At 35.1% G+C, this 25,501-nt stretch overlaps 1 protein-coding gene across 2 annotated transcripts in view; it reads right to left on the bottom strand.

Moving 5' to 3' along the window:
- Positions 1 to 268: 268 nt before the first annotated feature.
- CDH20 (cadherin 20) overlaps positions 269 to 25,501 on the bottom strand; it is a 205,719-nt gene continuing 180,486 nt past the window's right edge. For both annotated transcript variants that reach the window (XM_075212939.1, XM_075212938.1), the window contains 8 exons: positions 23,058 to 23,225; positions 20,740 to 20,927; positions 10,223 to 10,476; positions 8,486 to 8,622; positions 7,125 to 7,246; positions 5,387 to 5,504; positions 3,193 to 3,444; positions 269 to 1,666 (listed from right to left, as the gene is read on the bottom strand). In XM_075212939.1, the coding sequence (XP_075069040.1) occupies positions 1,173 to 1,666; positions 3,193 to 3,444; positions 5,387 to 5,504; positions 7,125 to 7,246; positions 8,486 to 8,622; positions 10,223 to 10,476; positions 20,740 to 20,927; positions 23,058 to 23,225 (1,733 nt within the window). In that variant the 3' untranslated portion in view covers positions 269 to 1,172. The remainder of the gene's footprint in view (positions 1,667 to 3,192; positions 3,445 to 5,386; positions 5,505 to 7,124; positions 7,247 to 8,485; positions 8,623 to 10,222; positions 10,477 to 20,739; positions 20,928 to 23,057; positions 23,226 to 25,501) is intronic.

The following is a 25,501-nucleotide window of genomic DNA, read 5'->3' as shown; positions in this document are numbered from 1 at the left end:
TTCCGTTAAAGGTTTAAGTTGACATATGACCTATTCAGTTTGTAGATCCCATAGCTGTACTGTTTTTTTGATAACCATGTGCTTTGAACCTACAACAAAGGGCTTTCTCATTAAAGGTTAATAGCATCATATTGTTACATGTTTGCATTCATTTGGTGACACATGCGTGCACATTGTGGTGAGACCTTACAGAAAAACATACATATTTGCCAAGTTATACTAACAATTAGAGAAGGTAAGTTATAGCAAACACTCAAAAAATATATCCTTTGGGTTCAACTTTTTATTAAAGAAGTGCTGTCGTACTGGACATTCAGTACATCATATTTTATTACCAAAATTATTGACAAATGTACAAAAACTTAATTTAATTTTTTTTTTTTTGGATAGCTCAATTGATCAGCTAATACATGTATGTAAACGTTCCTTGGGTTATCTTGACATAAAATATACAGTGAAAGCCTGTTAAAGTTTTGGGACTCTATACCTTAAATTACTGATTGGCTTTCACTTATCGCATCTGATATTTGCATTTGGCACATGATAGCGACACATCCTTTGCAATCACTTGCACTTTGTCCAGTTTTCATTTCAAGAAATGCCACCATATTATAGCAGAAATGGAAAACAGTTACATTAACTAAAAAGGCAGACTGTTAGTATTATGTTTAATCCTTGACTATTAAAGATCTCATAAGGACTGCAGAAAAAATATGAGATCAAACATTGGCAATAGAAATATATTAAACACAGTGTTATTTGTTTTCCCTTTTTCATATTTCTGAGAGAAGCAAGAATTTATAAATTAAAAGAGATAATATTTTACAATAATTAATTGCCCCCTTTGTATACATGAAAGAAGATGTAAAGATGTCAGTGTTGTATAAAAATATATGTCATATTACTCTGGGACTTTAAAGTCCTTTGAATTCAAGAAACATTTTTTTATCTTCCTCCCGCTATTAACAATAACCATAGTATTTTGTTTATACAAGTAGACCAAATAATGCTGATCCAGAGCATGGTAATTTCCTGTTATGTTTCCATCCAAGTCTAGTGACTTCATCATTTTTCTTTTTTTTCCTTTTATGCTGAAATCCCTAAAGAATTTGGATCCAGATTAGGTGGGGCTCATTGCCCTGCATAAAATGACTACATTATCCTTCTTGCTATCACAATGACACATTGCTGTCCTTGGCACCATACATCTCAGCAAGCTTTTTAAACCGTGGACCCCAATCAGTAAGGTAGTCATAGCTCTGATCTGAGTCTGTACTTAATGACTGTAATGAGCTTAAGGATTGAGCTACCGATCCTTCTCCCTCAAACATATATGTTTGAAGAGAGTCAAATGGAGGTGCACAAACATCTGTATCTGCTTCATAGAGCTTAGCCAACATGTAGTTGTGAACATTATTGTCCATCGCACACGACTGAGGAACATTACGTGATAGGCTTTCAATCTCTGGCTGCATGTCCTGTCTGCTTTTTCCAACATGTACCTCCCTTGGATTCCACAAAGCAGAAATGTCAAAAGCCTCAGTGTCTTCTTCTCCACCTCCTTCATCATCATATCTAACAATGTTTTCATGAACATTGTCTTCCTCATCAATGGTGTACGGCTGCTTTCTGTGTCTTCTCATTGATAAAATAAGCAGAACCAGTACTGCAAAATAAAAAGTATCATTGTAAATATGATCAATAAAATATGGCTTAATAAAACAGTTACATATTAAAAAGATTGTAACAAAAAATAAAACCTATAGCATGCCGAAATTTTGAACCTCCTGGAAATTTCGGGAGAGTGGGCAAGCATGGCTTAGAATGAAAGCTCTCTCATGACCAGAGTCCTCTCTAATCTTGATTGTCATGGTCTGCATTTATTTTATCTACCTTGTATGTCCCCGTTTTATGTATGTGCTGTTTTCCTACTGTACAGCGCTGCAGAGCACTGTGTCTCCTTACAAATCTATGATAATAATAATAATGACACTTCCCACTCATTGTATTCTTGTGTATGCTCTGAGAATTTTTAATGGGAAAAGTTCTTGAAACAATGTGTTCCTTTTGAAATCCCCCCTTCCATGCAATACGAACGCTATGTATGTTTTTCATTTATAGATACTGTATAATTACATCACCAGAACAGTGGGTAATGTTTTAGCAAGGTGAATATTTTTAAATAGTGCATATCTAAAAAAGAAGGCAGGGAAACAAAAAAGCATAATTTTGACTAGGGTACTTATCTTCCCATGAATTCTATGAATGATAAACAATTCCCTTCTATTTATATCTTCTGTCTTTAGGCAAGCGATTATGGGAACTTTGTGTTATACCTCTGCCAAGTTCTCTGACATTCTAGGCGTGAAAAGCACATGTTTGCCAATGTAAATGTTATTAAAACATTCATTTATTCTAAAATAGGTTGAGCAAATCTAATAATCTAATATATAATAATTGTCTCATGACTGCAGCCATTTGGGAACACCATGCTGTAGGAAACAAGGATATTCCAACTGCACCAAAAATTCAACATTCCCTGGAATTATGTGAATGACTGCAGACTCTAGCTTGTTTAATAAGATTAAAATGTATTCAATCTTTATTTAGTCTCATTAAACCTTTTATTAATCCTGGTTACCTTGACAGTAGCGAAATTTAAAAATGTATAAAACTAATAACGTGATTGTTCAATAAGGTGAGCTAAAATGCAGTGAAAAACTGCTATGCTTTGTTGTCTGTATTTGTATTTTTGTTAATACAAACTTTTATTTGCATATCTATAAGGCTGTATATGATTTTTCACCTATATATTCAACGTGACTTAGTAAGAGACACATGTTATGCACCTAATGAGAGGCTAGTGTATTAGGTTCTCTGATTGATTTCCTTAAGGGGTAATAGTAAATACTATACAGTAACATCACACAGCATTGAAATTCAAAGCCATGGGCAATTGGGTAAGTAATATTGTTATCAATAGACACACATTAGTTAAGCAACTAAGAAACCCTTTAAATTGGCAGATTCCTGGTATGTATGAGCAAAGTGCATATTAGTAGACAAGTTGAGCCAATATTTTCACAGAAAGGTTTGGAGAAACCATTTAGGTTTAGAAAGTCCAAGTTTCTCAGACAATTTGTGCTCCAACTTATTAGAAGTACTTTCTTAAAGATATTATATTTAACATACCTAGTAATACAAAAATGCAAGCAAGAATAGCAATGAGTGCGCCTCTGCTGAGGCTTATGGGCAATGTATACGGTTCAGCATTGCAAGACATAATATCACCATCTTCATCACAGCTGCAGACTTGTATCGTCAGAGTACCAGTGCTGCTCAGCATGGGCTGTCCGTTGTCCGCTACTAAGATGGGGATGTAAAAGGTGCTCTGCTCAGTTTGTTTGAAGCCAGATTTTCGAGTTAAGATCCAAGCAGTGTTATCTAGGTGGACAAATAAAGACACATTTATTATTATCTGTAATTGCTTTACTGCTTGATTGTAATTCGGCTATCAATAGATTAATATACTGAAGTTATATTTTATTATCCTATCAATCCAAAGATGCAATATCACTTTAGAAAGTTTCATTTGTATTTTTCCAAGTTCTTTTATTACCATAAATATCATGATAGAATTTGGGAAGACTAAGAATAACTTTCACTAGTGAAACTTGGTTTATACTGCCTTTTAATGATTTTAAATAATAAAATGCATTCTCTTAAACTATGCTTTGTAATAAAAGTTTAAAACATTTGACTATAAAACATATGTGTCAGGCGCTGTCCCCGCACTGTGCATAGGTGCTGGGGATGGACGCCTGTCTCTCGGAGCAGATCCCGTCCCGTTGCCTAGCAATGGGACATACTTCCGGCTTCGCCTAGCGCGCATGCGCAGTTGGCGTGTCCCGTTGCTTGGCAATGCTTCTTTACTCAGTCTGTCGGCGGTCAGGTGCACCTGACCGCCACAATCATCCTCCAAGGGCCAGGTTAGGGTTCATAAGGCACCTCCTCTCATATGTCTGTGCCCAAGTATTGGTTTCACCTTTTTCCAGCGTGCTCTATCCTGCTGCCTTGTTCCTATTATTGTTTATTAGTTTCTGACTCTCGGCTTGTTCCTGACCACTCTCTTTGTCCTGCGATTTGGTTCTGTTGTTATCTGGATTCCAACTCCTAGCTCGCTTTGACCTTCCCTCTGTATCTCCCACGTGTACTGAGCTATCGTTTGGCATTGACCCGGACTGTACGACCATTCCTGCTCTCTCTCGCTGTACTGTTAACTAGCTTGGGGAACCGTGATCTGCGTACCCCATGCAGTCAAGTCCATACCTCCTTGCGGGGGTCCTTTGGAAATACCAGGGGTGCATTAGAGTCCTGTCTAGTTGTGTCCGTATCAGTCACCGGCATCCTCAAAGTCATTATTGTGACAATATGAAGGGTCTTAGTTTCATTGTTATTTCCCTGTTCCTTCCTTTTCCTTTCCTTTTTTTTCCAACAAAAATAATCATGCTGATTGTGTCTTGTTACAGAGCACCATGTATTTACCCTTCAAAGTAAAGGATCAGTCCCAATCTCTGCTATCTTAGAGCACATTTTTGAGGAGAGAAAAAGGCAATGTGACCTCCTGTTAAACAGGGAATTTCCCACATAAAGGCACCTCTCCACCTATTTCTATAATTTAGGTAATCTTGTCTCGCAAGTCTAAGGGGATATTTACCACTGATAGCTAGTAGGCGGCAGTAACGATCATTATGAATTGCTGCATATCGCAAATTGTAGTACCGACACTTATTAATATGCCCAGGAAGGAGGGAGTGATCAATTATTTACTTCTGTAGCTATTGAACATGCATGGCTAAGGCCGCGCATGCGAGGGATCCAGTGAAGCCTCTTCGGTGGTAGTGGACCCCAATAAAAAGGTAAGCTAACATCATCCTGATATGATCATTATTAAAGTATAATAAATTGAGTCAGATCACAGTCCCATGCACCTAATCCGCACTTAGCAGGGAAAACCCCTTATCTCTCCAATTTGGTGCATTTGCACAAAGGTAGGTTTGTGACATCACAAAACAGCATTTGCACATCCATAAATGAGCCTTAATGGGTTTAGTAACTATTTAGTATGTCATACAGTATATGCATATTCCCATTAAACCGACTCTATGTAGACTACCAAACCTCAGTAATGCTTACATTACTGTGTTAAAAACGCCTTTTAAGTCATTTACAAAAGTATACTTTTGTTATTGTCTATACAAATATTGATAACAACATAGGTCACAATATTTCAATAAAACTTAAACAAGGCTAATATTACGCATGTTCCCTATGATATTTGAAAAATGCATGTTAATTTTGAAGGTCATTTTATTATATAGACTACCTTGGTTATCCCTTAATGTAAAATTTGGGTTATTAGCTGCCTCAGGAGCCAGGCTGTAGAATATACGATGACCTTCTGGTGGATCATCTTGGTCTATTGCGCTTACAGTCTGAATCAGCTAAAATGCAGATAAAGAATAAAACAGGTGAAATAACTGATAAAATTCATTCTCTTAAGACGTCTTTTGTTATAAAACTTCCAACTGTTTGACTATAAAACATATAAAGGACAGTTACAATTCAGAAAAGAATTACTAGAAAGGAAGGTCATATGGAAATATGATTATTAAGTGGCTGAATTATAGTAATAGGCTTTGGCTGGAGTTCATGGATCCTTTATTGCACCACCAAAGTAAAGTTGGAAATGTTAGCCTTAGGTAAAATCCAACCGTCTTCTCCATGTATTCCCTGACTCTAGTCGAGCCAGATTAATGCTTTATTTTGCCCTTGATATTGTTTAGTTTATGAGCCTTAAACATTTAATTGTCATGTGTGTCAATCATATTTTACAGTATTTCTACCTTTTATATTGCTGGTCTGCGTGGATTTCACTTTAACCAAACTGTTTTACAGGCGTTCAGTTTTAGGGACATATTTCTTTGCCCATGCATAGTGGATTACCCAGCCTGGAGCCCTAGACTTTCTACATTGGTTTCTCCCTCTATCTATTTCCTTACCTCCAAACAGTAACATCACAGTATACCGAAAGACCACAATGGTAGGTAACACTAGTGCATGGAAAAATTATAATGGGGAAAGTGTAGATGTGGGAAAAAAAACTAAATCGAGACACATTAATTGCCTTTACTTCTGTAGGAAGAGGATATAGACACAATGCTTGCTATATTTTTACTGTGAAAGATGCTGTTATGTTATGTCTGATTACTTTATTTGTCTCTTGTTAAAACCAACTTACAGTATAAACTGTGTTTTAAATATAAAAAATATATATATATATATATATATATATATATATATATATATATATATATATAATATATATTCATTGCATATCACTGCTCTGCCATGCACAATGGCAGTGAATGAGACATACCTCTCAAACTTGCCACCCACAGGACAAAGCTGTCCCGATCGGGATGGCGGGACAGACCCTTCAAGTCTGGACTGTCCTGCCTAAATCGGGACAGTTAGGAGATTTCTTTTTAAGTCATTCCTGTTATTTATTTATATATTTTGTGTTTTCACCTGGTCAAATTTTTGCAGATTTTACTGTATATACTTAATGGTAATAATAGTATCAACTGTGATCTGAATGTTTCTTAAAGAACACTGAATCAAGAACCTTAAAAATAACAAGAAAGTGCAGGATTAAAAATATATGTGTATATTTTGCACTGTACCGTCAAGACATAAAAAAAAATAATTAAAAATATACAAAATTGCAGTGAAAAGCAATACCACACACAAATAACTGTATGAAAACGAAATCTTTGCAATTTCTATTTGATATTTCTTTTTTTTGAGAAATGCGAATTATGGCAATTTCATTGGCAAATTGTTACTCAATCTATTTTATAGAAACCAGCTCTATAGGAATTAGCAAATTACATTTTCTTAACACATTGTATAATCCTGTGAATAAACACAGCATTTTCCTTATTATATCACTTTTTTTTAGACCCAAATAGCTTTTTATCAAAAGTCAATTTGGCCTCAAAGCAATTTTGCTTGTCACCAAATCATGCAAATGTAAACAGCAAGAAAATGCTCAGTCATACCTGTCCAGCTTTTGCATTTTCACACATGAAAGTTTCATAGAATTTGGTGAACATTGGAGCATTGTCATTGATATCTAGTATTTTTATTGTAACAGGAACACTTCCAATCTGCGCTGGATTATCTGAAAAATTAAAAAAAAAGAAAAAGAAATATTCTTAATGTTTTTATTGCTGCTCTCAGAATAGTCTAAGATGAACTATATTCCATTACATTTAATAGGGATGCTCTGAATGTATATTTTAGGATTCATTTGAATGCCAAATCATTTCAGAAAGATTTTGCCACATCTGAACCATAATTTACGTATTAAAATTAAGCAGGTAGAGTCTAAATGAAAATCTCTATATTTTTGACATTCACATAAAAAATTAAGGAAATCAAGATTCAGATTTGACTAAACCCACTTGCTTACTTTTTCTATTAAATATTTGTATTACCACATTTGACCACAAAATGTAGCATGATCTTCCGGCAGTATTTGGCATAGTGTTCCCAGTACTACCCAACCACACAGCCGAAGGAATTGATCATTGTCATCTCACTCTATTAATAGGCTATAAAGGCTGTAAACTGCAAATGTATTAACACAACAAAGCAAAAGCGGAATTTGAAGGTTGAATTGCCAGAACTTCACACCTTTATGTCATCACCTCTTTCGCCACCACAAACCCAGTTCGCATAAAATAATGGAAATGTAATGGGAATGTAAGTGAATGGAATTTGATAGTCTTACAATGAAGGTCATAGGAGAAGTGGCAATATGGCATACCACCGTATACAGCGCCAATTCCACCACTGGCTAACATAATAGCATAAGTGAATACTGTAATCTTCAGAAACATAACAAGTGAATAAATAAATTCTTGTTTTCTTTTTACTTTTCCAATTTGATTAATTCTAGGCGGTAAATTTATCAAGCTGCGGGTTTGATAAAGTGGAGATGTTGCCTATAGCAGCCAATCAGATTCTAGCTGTCATTTTGTTGAATGTACTAAATAAATGATAACTAGAATCTGATTGGTTGCTATAGGCAACATCTCCACTTGATAAATTTAACCTTAAGAGTTATTTAGAAGAAATTCAGAAAAGTGTAATTTAATTTAGGGGTTCAAACTCTCAGTGATATTACTATGGCAAGATATAAAACCTTTGTACTATATTCAGTTCTAGGCTTATTAAAAAAGAATGTACTAATACATTGCTACAATACATAGTTGGTTAATGAAGCAACAGCAGGTCAACTATCTCCTAACATGCTAAATATTCATATTTTTCAATTGTGCCGCCTGGCTGTAAATGACAAAATCTGTTCAAAATGTATATTTAATGTGTAATTCTACTATATATATGTTTTACTTACTCATCTCCATTGCTAAAATTGTGATATTATACCAAGAGACTTCTTCCCGGTCCAGAGGCCTAGCTGTCATCAATGCTCCTGTGGTAATGTCAACATAGAAATATCGCCCAGGATCACTGTTCCTGTCAATGGAATACCTGCAAGAAATGTATAAAAACAATAGCAAAGTACATTGCATTAAGTGCAGACGTGCTGTGCAAAATAATATATTTATTATTACATTAAGCATGACAGTTATGCATAGGTTTTAAAGTCCAACCCTTTATATTTCATAGTTCTTTAAGTTCTTAATTATTTGAAACACAGGTTCATACATAGTCAATGTATGTGTTACAGGATACCTCCTAAAATTTGACAAGGCTCTGATTAAAGCAGTTTACGTGTGAATGCAAGATTCAGGAGGATAACAGAAAACTCACGATCCTTTTGTGTCAGTAGCAGAAATAAACTAAAATGCTTTCTAAATGGATTCTCTATGTACTGCTACAATAGTGTAAAATGCAGAAATTGGGATGCAACATTTGTAAGTCAAAATTATGACTTTGTAACAAATTGTAGACATTTTGATAATAGTCTCCATCCATTTGACATGAAATTGCTATATTTCCAAGTTAACGTAAGACTCTTTAAAGCCATGTAAATTGCACTGTTATTTATATAAATTTGTCTTTCAGAGTTTGACTTGCTAAGAATTTCTTTCAAGGTTTTTTCAACACATTCTCATTTTCTTGACAATTGAAGGCCGGATCAGCATTAAGATTATGTTCATTATGTTATATTAATCACTAATGCTAAGCTGCACAGGCAATACCTTTGTTCTGAATGATACATTTTCTCAATTAATAAGTTATTACTCTTCATATGTCAACCACTGAACAATGTACATATTCCAGCTAAATACATGTTTTACCATTACGTGCAGGAATGCAGAGTTTAAAATCCAGGGTTACAAAGGCTTGTTCTAAAACTGTAATTAGCCATTGCATTTTGATGTGCTGCTTGTTCTTGCTTAATAACATAAAAGTTTTCTTGAATTTTTTTTGAAAATGTAATGTATGTTCTGCAATAGAGCACTGGGAAATTTGTATGTGTGTATGTAAATTATGAAAATGCTTATTGTGCTTGATACCACTAAAGAACATTACATTCTCCCATGAAGTATTAAATACTCTAATCTATTTTTTTAGGCAACAGAGGCCATTGGTAGTCATTTCTGCGATGATAAAATGACAGACACAATTGTCCGTGACAAAATAATTATGATGCCTCTAATGTTGACAGTTTGGAAATAGCGATTTACACAGAAAGTGACACACCAATTCCACCAACCGTGCTGTGAAGCCCGACTGTAGAGAAAGCCGTCAGTCAGAGTGATGTCACTTTACAGGGCGACAGTTACATTTGTAGTACTAAGGGGGCAATGTAAGGACCCGCTGGCTCTACAATGTTTTTTACACAGCCTTTAACATTATAGAGCCGGAGGGTCCTCACATTGCCCCCTTAATAAATTAATATTTCCAAACTGTCTATTTTAGAGGCATTGGAATTATATTGTCGCTGACACTTGTGTCGGACATTTCAGCATAGCTGTGGCGTACCCTACCCACAGAGGCAATGACGCACATTTGATTTTACTTCTACTACTTAATACAGGAAATCAATATTATTTAACATATTTCTATCAATACATTCAATTCAGTGACCACATCTGTAAAAACAGTGCTCATAGCTGCTTACCTGACTGAGTTGTTGGTAGCATCTGGGTCCTTTGCAGAAACAATCTGTATTGTAGTCCCAATGTCCACATTTTCAGACACTTCCACATAATAATGGCTAGACTCAAACACTGGAGGTTCATCCGCATCTTCTACACTAATGTGTACAGTGGTGGTATCACGGAATGGACCCAGATTAAAAAATCGTACTTCAATGTGTGGATTGGAACCTTCAATTTTTAATGTGTAGCTTTTCTTGCTTTCAAAATCCAGTGGCTGAAAAAAATAGCAAAGTGAGATTACAGGTTTTTTTTTACAGTAATATATATTGCAATATTAACTGTAACACTGTTTTGAAGGACATTTGCTTAAAAAGTAAATAGACAGTTAAAATATAATTAATAGAATTTTCCGCAGATTGTTGCCAATAGGTATGTATTAAAAATATATATATATATATATATATATATATATATATATATATATATATATATATTTATTTATTTTTTAATGTGGGGTTCAGTGGCCAATATAAAGAATTCAGAACATTGATTGTTCAATAAGAGGATGTATCAGTGTTAAAATACTTGCACTGTTAAATGGTTACCGTACATTATAGTAAGGTATGTAGAAATGAGGAATGTTTCTAAACTGTTCTGCTGCATATTTCACTCACTGATTTGGACGTGGAATTTCTCACATTTCTTTGATGGAATTTGGCCTTAAACGCTCTAAGTTATCATATTTGTTCCTATTGAAATCAAACCACACTGTAAAGTGGATCAATTGACAGCATAGTCCATCTAGCTCTATTTATAGACTATAAATACAGCGAATTCTGAAAATCGTAACTTATAATTACAGTGCAGAATGGCACATCACTGTCAGTGCCTATTTCACTGCAAAATGTCATTCATGAAAAATGCAGCTGCAAATGCATTCATCTCTAGCAGTGTGCTGCATCATTCAAAAAAACAACCATTGTTTTCATGGCTGTATATGATACATAAGAATGTCAGGCTTTCTATAGACAGAAATTGGCAACTAAACTTGGCAATGCACTAACTTAAAAGATCATACAGCTGAAGACCAAATACAAAGCAAATAAGGCATCACTACATAATAAAAGACATTCTATAGCTTGGTTATATATGTAATTTAAAACAAGCTACACATAAAATACAAGTTGCTAAAAAGTTCTACTTGTGTAGCGTATCTTGGGGTAAATGTATGAACATGCGGGTTCTTCAACACCCGCGTGTTCAGCGTGTTCGGCGATTAAATTTCAAGCAGCGCTGCATTGTAAAGGGAAACTTTCCTTTACAATGCAGCGCAACTTGAAATGTAATCGCCGAACACGCTGAACACGCGGGTGTTGAAGAACCCGCATGTTCATACATTTACCCCCTTGTGTCAAATAGTTCTGTGCATGCTCAGAAAGGTAAATTATGCCAAATAACACAATTAACAAACAAAATACAGCCAACATAGGCCATGTACAGTATGGGCATGCTTAGGGCAATTCAACGCAGATATGGATAATTGAAGTCCTGGGTTTCTTGACAGTACGCTTAGTTTCACCTGTATCATTTGCACCAGCTACAGGGCAGGTGTAAGAGCCAACTGATAGTGATGACTAACAACAGCATAGTTTTTGTGTTAAAAAGTACACATATGGGTGCCATTAGCTAGCACAGAACATTAGTATGTAAGTAAAATAGACTATAAAAGGACATTGTATGTACAGTACACATTAAAAGCATCTTTATGTACTTAATGTTAAAAAAAACCTTTTTCTTAAAAAAAAAAATTAATTCAAATCCATATTTATATCAATGATTATACTGTGAAGAGTTCTTCATTTATTTTATAACCTGTTGCGTGGATCCAATTTGTAATGTGTATCAGTTTTTATATATCAGCAAATAATTTGCTAAATAGACCAAAAATGCTATTTAGAAAATAAGATTTGTTGCTTTGTCCCGTTGTCGTTATATTGTGTTGTCATGAGGTTTCCTTCCAGCAGTCAAACAATTGTTTACAACCAAAAAATGATGATTTCAATATTTGTCGCTCTATCGCATTGTTGCATTGTCGATGTGTGGTCTAATAGGTTACTTTTTCGATACGTGATTACTATGTACGGTTTGGCAGTATGTTTTAATGAGTTCTGTGACCTTATATTGCACATATGCTTGTGTGTATACTGCAGTTCGTTCTTTCTGTCTATGTATGGTAAGTACTGTGTAGGCAGCGCATACTTACGCCTAGATTCACATGGAAATGTATCTCCCAATACACTTGGATTTGAGGCACTCCACTGATTTTCAAGCTTACTAAAATGTATACTTTATTAGGTGAGACAGGCGAGATATGTAAAAGATATATAAAACCTTGTTAAAAGAGTTGAAAAAAACAAGTACTCAGAGTGTTTAAAATCTATACTTAACCCATCAGTAGGGCCAAAGTATTATGGTACACCTTGTTTGCTAAATATTTAATTTATATTCCATCTGGGAAAATTTAACATTACCACATTTATTATTTCAAATTATTACTGCTCTTTTGTAATGTAATCAATAGTGGATTGTATATCACTTGCTTGCATTTATTAATAAATAATTTTTTAAATTCAAAGAGAGTCTCAAGTTTTCAAATTACATTAATGCTCTCTCAGATTTTGGTTGGTTGTTCCACCTTTGGCGCCAACCTAGTTGATTTATGCATTAAATACAGAGTACATCGAGTAGATTTATCCCGGGGAGAATGGTTGTTAATTGCTATATGTCTGTTTTTTCTTCCCATTAATGGTATCTCATGTTTTGGTTAATAGTCCCACCATTTGCATCAATTTCATTGATTTGTACATCAAAAATGATATGCCCTTAAATATACCAGGAAAGTATTGGTTGGTATTATTTCCTTCCATCTTTAATAGAGACTTACTTATATTATTTTCATATCAGCCGGACTTTTACACTGCCACCTATTGGTATTTGAAAATGAATATATATTTTTTTTAACAAAAATAGGTTTCATTTATGAGGTTTTACCCCAGCATATCTGATGGTGAAAAGATTTTTAAATTTAGTGGCAAATTCTATGCTGTGTATGGTTATTGTTCCACATTCAGTCAATTAGCATCCGAGAGCTGTTGTGTTATTTGTGGATATTATTCCACTTTCAACATAAGCTACATAGAATATTTCACTTCTCTTATGGATTTAATAATATTTCTCAGAAGGTCCAAAACGAGGAAGGTTTTTTAATGGATATTACATAGTATTTACCAACCAATTGTAAATCTCTTGTTTTAATATGGTATTTTTTCTTAGATGCACTGAGTGGTGGAAACAATTCTTATCTATTGTGTTGCCACACGTATATCTCTATTTTTTATGTGTGGAGGCACATTCATACCATAAGCAACTAATATCACCACATATCGGTGCTCATTGGGACATTGATATGTTGTAGGTGCAGTAATATAAATTCTATAATATATTTTGTAGAGTAAATATAAAGGTCTTAGTGCACATTTTGGTCAATCTGTGGAAGCCCATATACCATGTCAAGGTGCCCTCCTTCACAGGGGAGGGCAGGCAAATTTTAGCCCGGGGGGCAAGACTCGACTTAGCAGCCTGTTATGGACATTTAAAGGGAAAAAAATGCAGGTGGCCCAGTGACCCAGCACAAGGTAGCCCACTATGGGACTAGCCCGGGAGGCAGATGCCCCCCTGCCCCCAGCCCAGCCTGCCCCTGCTCATTCACATGGGTCCTACACTAATAAGTTATAATTTTAAAACATGGTACATACCTAATTTAGTGCCTCCAGAATCTAGAAAAGCAGCAACTGACCTTAAGACACCAGCAGCATCAGCAGCACTGAAAGCTGAAAGAACAGGTAGGAGAGGGGCTGTCTGACCACTGACATTATTTTGGTGGGACAGTTTCAAATTTGGGTAATTGGCTTCTTCAGACGGGACATTGTCCTTACTACAGAAACTGTCAGGCTGCTTTACTTATGAAGGTGGAGACGTGTGCACCTAGCAGTGGTGCGTACAGCACTGTGTTTAAAATTTAAGAGCTTTGGGGTGGCCTAACACTGTCTAAATTGAAAGCCATGTACCTGCACATTACCTTTTGCAGGTTGAAAAAAAAATGAATTTTTGTCACTTCATCAAAATGATCACAAACCAGCCAATAGAAAAACAAAAATTGTGGGATCTGACTGTGTAAAAACTATTGTTTCTAGAAAAGCTGACAATATATTTAAAACTGTGTGAGACTATTTTTACCTTTACTATTATTAAAAGTCATTAATAATAACTCACAGTACAAAAAACACATTTGAGGCATGTAACACACTTAATATCATTACTATAAATCATTTCCAGGAACAGTTTGCTGTGGAGCCAGTACAGCACACACTTTATGCGCTATACTATTTAACCAGACCTAGGAGTCATGCTGTGTTTACTCAAAGTGATATTAGTGCTCTTTTTTGCATATTACATACTCATGTAGCCTACAGAGTAAGAATATATGGCAACAGTTTCATCTCGCAATCTGTGCAGTTGACCAATAGGGAAAAACAGGGACAAGTCCAAGGCAAAATCTGTACAATTCGGGCTGGCTTAAAAAATAGGTACACTTAAGAACCGTATCATAAGTACCCATAGAAATGGAAAACTTATAAAAAAAAACAACTTCAGGAGGACTATACCAAAACACAACACAAATTGTTATTCCACATAGACAGCTATAATTAGACTGTTTATACAGGAATAAGCAATGCATGCATTTTTAACATAATTTACTTTTAAATATTCTCTCTGTGATTCAGCTTGTGTGATATACTACTGCAAGCTGTCATTGGTGCTACTTTGTGACTTGATCTAGCAAACTACATACACGTCTGTGGTTTTACTGTTGGCTAATGTAGGACAATTTATTAGTATTGGTAGAGTGACAGTCTTAACACATATAATACTTTAGTTACTTTTACACTCTGTGCATGAGCAATTCTCCATCTGCCTTATCTAAGGCAGCTTTTTCAAAGCATAATTAGCATTTATGGATCTTCAAGCTCCAATTAAAAAATGCATGGGTTTTATTGGTTTATAAATAATCCAAGCCTATTTTTATTGCTGTTTATGGTAGACTAGAGTGAAAAATGTGTAGTGTTCAAAAATAACTATTAATAGACTCAGTCAAACAGTAGGCAATTAATCCACAAAGTATCTCTGAACAGATAAACAGCAGTATAAAATACTTCTAAGGAGAAATGACATGTTTACAGAATCTTACTTTCTAATTATACAAGGTTCTGCTTTGAAGTTCTGAACAAAATATTTTCATGTGAAAGATTAGAAAATATGAATAAAATATAAAGTAGATAAAAAGCCTAACACATCCCGTTCATTGAAGATAAAACAGTGCAATTTCACTCAGTGGATAAGAGCTCTTACTCAGCTCTGGGAAACCTTACTTGAATCGTATTATGAACATTTTATAAACTCAGAAATAACCCGGATATAATTTTCCTTTGCATTTTATTACTTCAAGTGATATAAAATAGTTCCATTTTGGCTTGGCATTTGTAATCTATAGCCAACTTCTATTTGCTATTCATGAGGGGTATATTTGATTAAGAAGTTGTCAAAAAAGAGGACAATCCCTTTGATATTATAATTTGGTATCAATGCCGGTTAGCCCTACAAAATTGTTGGATCTGTTTAAAAACCTTTTTATCTCAACCCACAGCACAGTGCTGTACAAATTAAGACAAAATGGGTGGGTAGAGGGAACAGGGGTGGAACATGGCATTGCCAGGAGCCATGGCAAATTATTGAGTAGATCCATTTATGTAGGTCAACCTTTCCAAGGCCCATGTTCAACTCTTCTAAGCATAGGTGGAGGCCAGAGCTTTCGCATTGAAGGGCAAAGTGGCGGCTTTGGGAGAGTGGTCTGGTATTGCTGGGCATCCCTCTCCTTTTGACCCCATAGTGGCTGCACTCCCTGCAATGCTAGTAGTTCACCCCTGGTGGGGGGGTGAATCAAAAGTGCAGCCTTTCAGTTTTGTGAACGGGCATACAAATATATGGAAACAATGAATCAAGCAGCGTTTTTCAAAACTGCACAAAAAAAATGCTAATTATTTAAACATGGTTCTCCTTGGTGAGAACAATCAAATAGCATGTGCTTTGGGTATGATGCAGCATGGTGGCTAAGTGGTTAGCACTTCTGCCTTACAGCACAATTTGCTTTTGAAAGGTTAAAACAGAAAAACCTAATTTTCTACCCGGGTCTCAGAAATAGCGATTTTCTATCTCACAATATACACAATATCAAAAATAAGTGCACGTGCAATTATATAAATAAGCACCCTGCACTATTTCTTTTAAATACATTTATACCAAAAGTTATTTATCAGTAATCCAGTCACATATTGTAATAGGATAAGTGTGCTCTCCTGGTAGTATATAGTTCAATGTGCGAAAAAAAAAAAAATACTAACTGTGGTCTAACTTTGTATTAGAAAGTTGTGCTCCACTGGTGTTATTTTGTTATTTTTATCATGTTATCATGTTATCATTGTCATCGTTATTCATATCCTGCTAGTTGGGATGTCCTCCATTTTGAAGTGGGAGGGGCGGGGCAGAACAATCTACAGCCAATAGAATATTCACAGCAGTACAGTGGCAGGGCTGCATGTAGCAGAGGCAGTGCCATGTTGTGTGAAGGAAGAAAGAGGCAAGAAGGAACACAGAATAACAATTAGAGGAACCTCCAACAACACCCATTAGCATTTAACTGATGCAGGGAGACTGCATTGTTGAAAATTGTTAAGACAGCCATCTCTATGTCATTGCACAAACATAATACATTTATACATAGCATGGTAAAACCCTTTTAATGTTCTTCAATGATCCACTGAGTTTAAAATTTAAAACCCATTGTTGAGTTAAACAATTTTTGCCAATGTGATTAAAGTTGCTGGAATCGAGGACCAGAATCATATTTGATTGCATTTGACTGGATTAAATAATTCTGCTTTTTAGTCTTGTTTCAATTAAATTTACATTCACCACATGGAGGATACAGTCAAACACAGAAAATGTGCTAAAATGCAGAAACAATTTGCCAGTTTCAATTAGCTTCTTACCAAATATGTAGCAATACAGATGTGACATTAGTTGTTTTGGGACACGTGCAATACTAATAAGATGCATGCAATGCGACATGGAAGTTTATATAGTCTTTTATTACAAAATTTCATCCTCCAAGTTACTTTTACAGAAATTTCAAAAGTCCCAAGGCTGAATTTACCGGAATTTACCTATGCAGGGACTGGTCTAGGGAAACACCATTTAAGGGTCTGCAGATATACAGTTTTAATTACTTTTATTTTTGATTTTTGATTTGATGGTTTACGCTACACACCATTTTATTGAGCCAAGATAATAAGGAACAGCTTGTATGCGCATACAAGAACTCTTTTAACGTTTTCTATAAGTCTATTTGTGGGGGTGTTCTCATATGATTACATTTTATATGAAAAATAGGAATTTCACATTTATAACTAACTCTATCAAGGTACTCTCTTATACTCTCTAGTGTATATGACACTTCAGTACATTATATTGTGTACAAATAGAATAATGCAACTTTCACATAAACGTGGCATGTATAAACTATATTTGGACGTAAGTATGCGCATTTGTACGCCTCTCTGAAATTTTAATATGTGTCAACCTCTAAATCTGGTTCAAAGTGTGAATAGTTACCAATTTACAATATGTTTATTATGACTTTCAGCTCCAGTGAGAATTTGCCCTGACTGTGATGCATATTTCATGTTGTGTTATGTCTTTATTACATTCCTATTAAATTCATGGTAGGTTCCCCCCTTTGGGAGGATTTTCTTGGAAACCTACATGTTGCTGATCAGCTGTGTTGACAGATCAGCAGCACCTGATTAAATAGCTACAGTAGCTATTCAGTCAGAAATCACAGTGATTTCTCCCTTTTTAACTTCTCCGGGTACTGCATTGTGGGAATAAAAAAGAATTAGGGGCTGTATGTATTTGTAATGACAGAGGTACTAGAAGAGGGACCCCACTATTCTGTTAGTCAAATCTACTCGTCTGAAGACAGAGATCTTCTTAAATAAATTGCTACCACAGTCATTTTAACTTTGTTATATGGATAATCAATTCACACAAATGGAAGTTGAATTAAAACTGGTTATAAAACAGTAGTAGGATGCATAAGAGTTAACAAAGTTACAGTGCATATATTTTTACAAATTAAGTTGATTTTCTGCTTCTTAGCCAGTGTGTTCAAGGTATATGAGGAAACATGTCTATAACATTTTATATAGCGTAACGTCTCTAAAATGAAATGTGCCCTCCATTATCCATGATGGGAAACAGGGAAGTTGTGGTGAGCAAGTCTACACTAGAGAAGATGTGGCAAGGTCTACTTGGATTTATGCATGTATCTGGGGGGCTGTTGGGTGATGTTGAGTGGTCCTGTCATATGGAGTGATACTATTGGTTTAAAGTCTTATATGATGCTTTATCTACATATTAGTTTATAGTTTTAAGGGCATAAAAGGCTTGCAATGTTAATATGTAATCACCATTGTTCTGGTTGAATTGTATGGTCTGTATTGCGCATACAATAATAAACTGAGCATATTCTGAAGAGACTTTGAATTATTCCTGAAAACTTCCATAACATTTTGCTTCAGTTGTTTTATTCTACTCTATGCTCCCCACCCTTTCCCAATTGTATTTAATAATTGTGTACCTTTTTATTCATTATTATACTTTGTTTACATAGTGCCTGCATATTGCACAGTGCTTTGAAACCAGAGCATCCAGGGGAAAGCCACACAATCAGGGGAGGTCATACAGACACCACACAAATAGTGCCCTGGTTGTAATTGAAGAAAGAAATTGAAAAATCTATGAAAAAAACAGTGTAACCTTAAACACTAGTAGCAAATGAATTACTAATGGTAAAATGTTCATCTGTAATCACAGAGAATAAATACAGCATGCAGCATTTTTCCCCCATGATTTGCAGTTTCTCGTGATTTGACTTAGAGATGGACAGTTCACAGTGCATTCACAATTTTATTATATACAAGGCCTCATACTAGATTTTCTTTTAATCATAGTTAGAAGACGTGCTGACATGGCATGCGGCCGATGGCTAGAAATTAATTTGGCCACATTCAGAAAATTACAACATTAGGTAGACAATTCAAATGTCAACAGTATTATTAGCTTGACAATTTAAATGTTAACAGTGTTATTAGGTCGAAAAGAGGGGGTTTAGGTCTGCACCACGATTGGCCCATCCTTACCTTTCATATAATTATTTATGTCTGTGTGAGGGGTACTCTCTCAACTTAATAAATACATAGTTAACCACAAGACCACAGAGTGCTCATGGTTCCAGTTCTGATCTTATGGTTAACTAAGTGTTATTAGATCAACAATTCAAATATCGATAGTATTATTAAGTTACCAATTCAAATGAAGACAGTATTATATGGTAGGGTTAAGATTAGGGTTAGGGATAGAGCTAGGGTTAGTGTTAGGAATATTATTGTCGACCTAAGGGAGGTATTCAATTGTCAGCAAGTTGTTTTTTTTTGACCGTGTTAAGTCATTTTAACGCTATTTTTTTATCATTTTCGAGTGGGTTAACTTTACCCGCAATACAATTCCATTTTTAACGCCACTTTTTTTTCATCAAACGGTCCTCGTGCACTCCAGTAGAAGGTCTATTGAAAGTATAGGCTGTGCGAGAGGCAGCCGCATTAAAAGCTATTCAATTGTCGGCGGGTAAAACAGGAAAATATGCTGTTTTATCTTGCACCTCCTTGGGATTGTGTTAAAAATAAACCTCTGAAAAGTATTTGAAATCATGTAAAAATGTGGGAAAAAGTAAAACTTATGTTTATCACTAATGCCTAACTTGTGTATGTTGATTTTCTTGTGAAAAAATAATGAAATGAAAATAAAAAAAAATAAAAAAAACAAATCACTAATTAATTATATTTATGTATGTTTTTGGTACAAATATGAATGTAGTAATGTGTTTTGTGTTATACATGACCTTGTTAAAACTCCCCTTCCCTCCCCTAAAATCTCACAAGCACAATTTTTAACGCGTTCCCTCTTTTTCAATTGAATTGCACGAGTTTTCAAAACGTTTGCTATTGCCGTCAAAGACCCGCGGGAGATTTTTTTTTGTACACGGCGGGGAAAAAAAATACCCCCCCTAATAGTCTACATTTGAAATGTTGACTTAATAATACTGTTTATATATCAATTATCGACCTAACAATACTGTCAATGTTATAATTGTTGACTTTTAAACCCTTTCTATACTATGGTGTCCACCATGTAAATGTCGATCATATAACTGTCAAACATATGTACCACTCCCACTGAAACTACTATTATTTGTGAGGTGTGCATTGTAAACTCCACTGAATTGTTTTCAAGGAAATGTTACCTTTTTTACTGTGATAACTCCAACTTGGTATGTGGGATCTGTTGTTACATCAAACATATCTAGTCCATCTCCATCTATAATGGTGTACTTAATCTCTGCATTGACTCCTTCATCCAGATCCATTGCAAGAACTCTCCCGACAGTGGAATTTACAGGAGATATTTCCAAAACATTAATTTGGTAGTGTTCTGAAAGAGGAAGAGAGAGAGATGGAATATTTACCGCAGTTGCATGCGAAACATAATCTTAAAAGCCTTCAAAACTTTAAAACTGTGCCATTATCGTTATTTTAATATGTATGCTGCAGATTACTATCATCAGTGGCATCACATCCTAGATAACACTTTAAATTGTAGATTTATAAACTCTTCTAAAAAGGTAAGGTGGAGGTGTTGCCCAAAGCAACCAATCAGATACTAGCTATAATTTATCCAGTACATTATAGAAAATGATAACTAGGGGCCTGATTCATTAAGGATCTTAACTTAAGAAACTTCTTATTTCAGTCTCCTGGACAAAACCATGTTACAATGCAAGGGGTGCAAATTAGTATTCTGTTTTTCACATAAGTTCAATACTGACTGTTTTTTCATGGAGCACACAAATACTTGATAGCTTATTTGTACACTGAAATTTAAAGTTGATATTTGTGTGCTACATGAAAAAACAGTCAGTATTTAACTTATGTACAAAAGAGAATACTAATTTGCACCCCTTGCATTGTAACATGGTTTTGTCCAGGAGACTGAAATAAGAAGTTTCTTAAGTTAAGATCCTTAATGAATCAGGCCCTAGAATCTAATTGATTACTATGGGCAACACCTCCGCTTTTTCTTTTTAGAAGGTTTGATAAATCGACCTCTTTAGTACCAGACACAAAAGTACACATGAAAAACTCAAGCTACATGATTGCATTACAATTACAATGAGGCAGAAGCATATAGTAAGTCCATGGTCATTTTAAGGGTGGGCAGCCTGAGGTACAGAAGAGGATGCCAATTGGGAGCTGTGTGGACGGAGGGATGTTATTTGTCCTTTTTTTAAACTTTTTTTTTCATTTTCATAAATATATACATCTATAGAGCCTTCAAGACTGGAGACATCTCTGTATCCTCACAGATCTGAACATCAGGCCAAAGAGAGAAATAATTTGTATAAAAGAGTGACATAAAGATGTGGACCCAAATTAAAGCTATTTCTTCCAAAAGAAGAAAAGACTGACAAGAAGATAGGGTCTCCGGGTGTAGTAGGTCAGCAACAAGATACACCATATTTGTATGTGCAATAATGTCAGTCCCCAAACACTTCTATGTATTGTGACAATTCATGTAAGTAGAAGATACTATTTTGCCCCCAATCCGTTTCTCCAGTTAATACGGAAAAACTTTTACTGCTCCTCTCACTGGGGAGTTACTATGATACACCTATTTCAAGTCATAGTATCATATACAGTACATAAAAAATATCCAAACTTTTTGAATTATACTTTTGTCTGTGTAAGATACTTTAATTTGATAAATGGTGTCTTTGTTACTTCATATGGTATTATTTTAATATTCCAATGAATATATAATTTATATTAATTCAATATTCCTTAGATTTTTCCTTGTTTTCCTATATGTATTCCTGCTTGGCAGCTTTATATTAAAAGACCTTTGAAGAGTCTATGGTTGACCTGAACCAGGTTTTTTTCTGGTGTTGTGTCAGTCAGATAAGGTGTATGCCTACTCTGACCATTTTGTTATTCATGTTACTGGGAATGATCTGCAGGATGAGAGCGATTGATCCCTCCAAAAGAAATACACTAGGAAGTTATGCAATATCCGCTGTCAGCTAAACATATAGCAAGTGGGTAACCAACATTGTCCGATTAAGTAAAATTCAGACAGTCCACTGACGTGGACCATGATTCTCTATCTGCTTTAGCTCCATAGAGGACTAGGACTACTTTGTAAAGTTTAGTACCAGTAACTCAATTGTTTGACGTCTCCATTGTATTAAAAAGTACATTTTGTACAAATTGATCTTTAACAGGAAAATTAGGTAATGACATTTATCATGTTCAGCACAGATTTAGTAAATTACTTTGTGTTCTGCCAGATGAATAGAGATCTTTAACACTTCTTAAAATACACAGATTTTAAGGCTTCAGAATAATGAACAGAATGCAACTAGTTCAGATTTTGTACTTGATACACTGCACTGAAGCCTTATGTCAGTGAGTTTTCTTGGCACTTGAAATTCCTAGTTAGAAATTTGAGAAAGCTTTAGCGCAGAGAAGTATTCAGCACATTACAGGAGTTGATGCCCCCACTTACTTTGAGGAAATCGTGGAGGATTGTCGTTGACATCACTGAGAGTGATATTAACAGTAGTTGTTCCAGCTAATCCTCCCAGCTGTCCACCCATGTCTTTGGCCTGAATAATCACTTCATAATACTCCCGTGCTTCTCTGTCCATGTTTGTTAAAGCCGTTCTAATTATGCCTGTAGGAGAGAAACAATGTCACAATTTTTGCGAACACAATACATTAAGAGGAAAAGCTCTTTTAACTATTAAATGAAAGAAGTGGATTTTTTAAGACTGAAAAGAAAAGAGAGAAATTGGCTATATTGCAAAAATATCCTGCAGAAATGCTATTGAAATCCTTCCATCTGGCAATAAGATTGTCATTTACAAAGCCAGAGATAATTGTCCAGATGCTAACACTATCCCATCAATGTAATTTATGTGCTGCATCCAATTAAACAACTGCAAGGACTGTATACTTAAGTATACTGCAATATAGTCATGTGGACATATACATCATGAGTTGAGAAATAATTATCAGTTTTGTAATTGCAGGCTGTGCACAAATTAGTCTAACTTCCACAAACAATGTAGCTTTCATTTTAATGTTGCAGTCTTGTGTAAGTAACAGGACTTTCTGTACTACAGAATAACTAATAATTGGAACACAATTACAACATGCTGCCAATAGGTGGCAGCAATGCTTCTTGAAAGCATTGAAGATGAATATGCCATATAATTAGTGCTTGACTGAATTGCTAGGTTTGCACTGCAGCTTCTGATATGATTTTGCTCTTGCTGAAAAGACGATCATGAGTCTGACCTCTTCATAGGATATTTCCCCGAAGATCAAAATTTTTTGGAACGTCTACTTTCGTTTTGTACAAGAAAATGAACCCTAGTTTCTGCACTGACATCCTGGGCTGTGGAGAATTTCAATTAGACTTCTCCATAATATAATAAGAGCGACATGTCTGACTTGTGAAGTGCATTAAATAATAAATGACAAGATAAGATTAAAAAACACTGTTACTGTTCAATATCAAAAACAACAAACAGCCCCCAAATTAAATCTGTATCAGCAAACAGATTTAAATATAGGTAAATTAAACACATGAATTATCTTAACAAGATTTCCTTGTTTTTTTTAAATACTTTAATAACTGTAGAAAAATGCCAGAAGCCACATATGTGGTAAAAACCATATATAGCTGATGTTTCTCAAATCAGATAAACTTTACAAGACTACAGATAAAAAGAAACACCGGCTATAAAGATATTCAATTAAAACATCATCTGGACATCCGATCCTTTCAAACGGAGGCGTAAAGGTGGAAAAAGGGAAAGGATGTGGGGGCGGTTTGTCACCAAGACAAAATGCAATTCTGTTTGTGCCAAACGTATCATGGGCTAGTGCAAATGATAATGATTATGATGGGCGCCAGAACTAGCCAACCACTTGTGATTAGCTGATTGTGAATTCAACTCTGAAGCTTATAGGTTCTCTCTTCATTGTCCGTACATATGTTATATGATTTAGTGAGCATATTCTAAAATATTGTTTTTGCTACTTTCAATCGAGAAGGAATATTACATCTGCTTTATAATAGAGATTTTTTTTTTATTTGAATAAAGCCTAATAGCGAATGCATTAACAACATTTTCTTGTGCTTATGACGTAGGGTGTAATTGTATTTGGGTCTGAGTATGCCAGGCCTGGCAATAAGCGAATGGGGCAGAGCTGGATGCATCTTGAGCTGCTATTTTTCCGCGTGTACTTTTAGACCTTATATTTTGATGATTATGGACCCAATTAATTAATACTCACATATAAATCTAAACTTGCACAGAGGCCAGAATAAGGATATACCCTACCATTGTTTATTTTTAAAATAAGGGCCATTGTCTATTTTAAATCTGCCAGGAAAAATCTAAAACTCTCCATTAAAAAATAGGCACAGATCCTTCAAATGGCATAAAAAAAGATGAAATATTTAGGCATCCACAACAGTAAACAATATAGCCAGCTATTCCAAGCTAATTATCCAAAACTGCTTTCCCAGTTCAAATCTGACCTGGAAACTTGGACATTTCATTTCCTATATATAGGACGCATAAATTTGATTAAAATGAACATTTTATCCAGATTTCTCTATCTTTTTTAAGCCGTACCTATACATATCCCTCCATATGTCTTCAAATTTTTGCAACATTTCACATCACAATTCACAAAACGCCCAAGAGTTTGGCTCCTCGTTGCCTCAATTATATCACCAAGGACATTTCCTTCCCTTCATTCGATGACTTAAAAACAAACCTTAATAATCCCAAAACACACTTCTTCCAGTATCTACAGCTAAGGAATTTTCATTCTGCCGCTAAATTAACTTTAGGTATCAGGCCGTTGATCTTTTTTTAGAGTCGCTTTCCCTTTGGCGGTCCTCTACCAAAGGTCTCATATCCCTTCTGTACC

This window comes from Mixophyes fleayi, chromosome 5 (assembly GCF_038048845.1).
Source record: "Mixophyes fleayi isolate aMixFle1 chromosome 5, aMixFle1.hap1, whole genome shotgun sequence".
Lineage (NCBI taxonomy): Eukaryota > Metazoa > Chordata > Amphibia > Anura > Limnodynastidae > Mixophyes > Mixophyes fleayi.
This window is presented reverse-complemented; position numbering and strand designations above follow the sequence as displayed.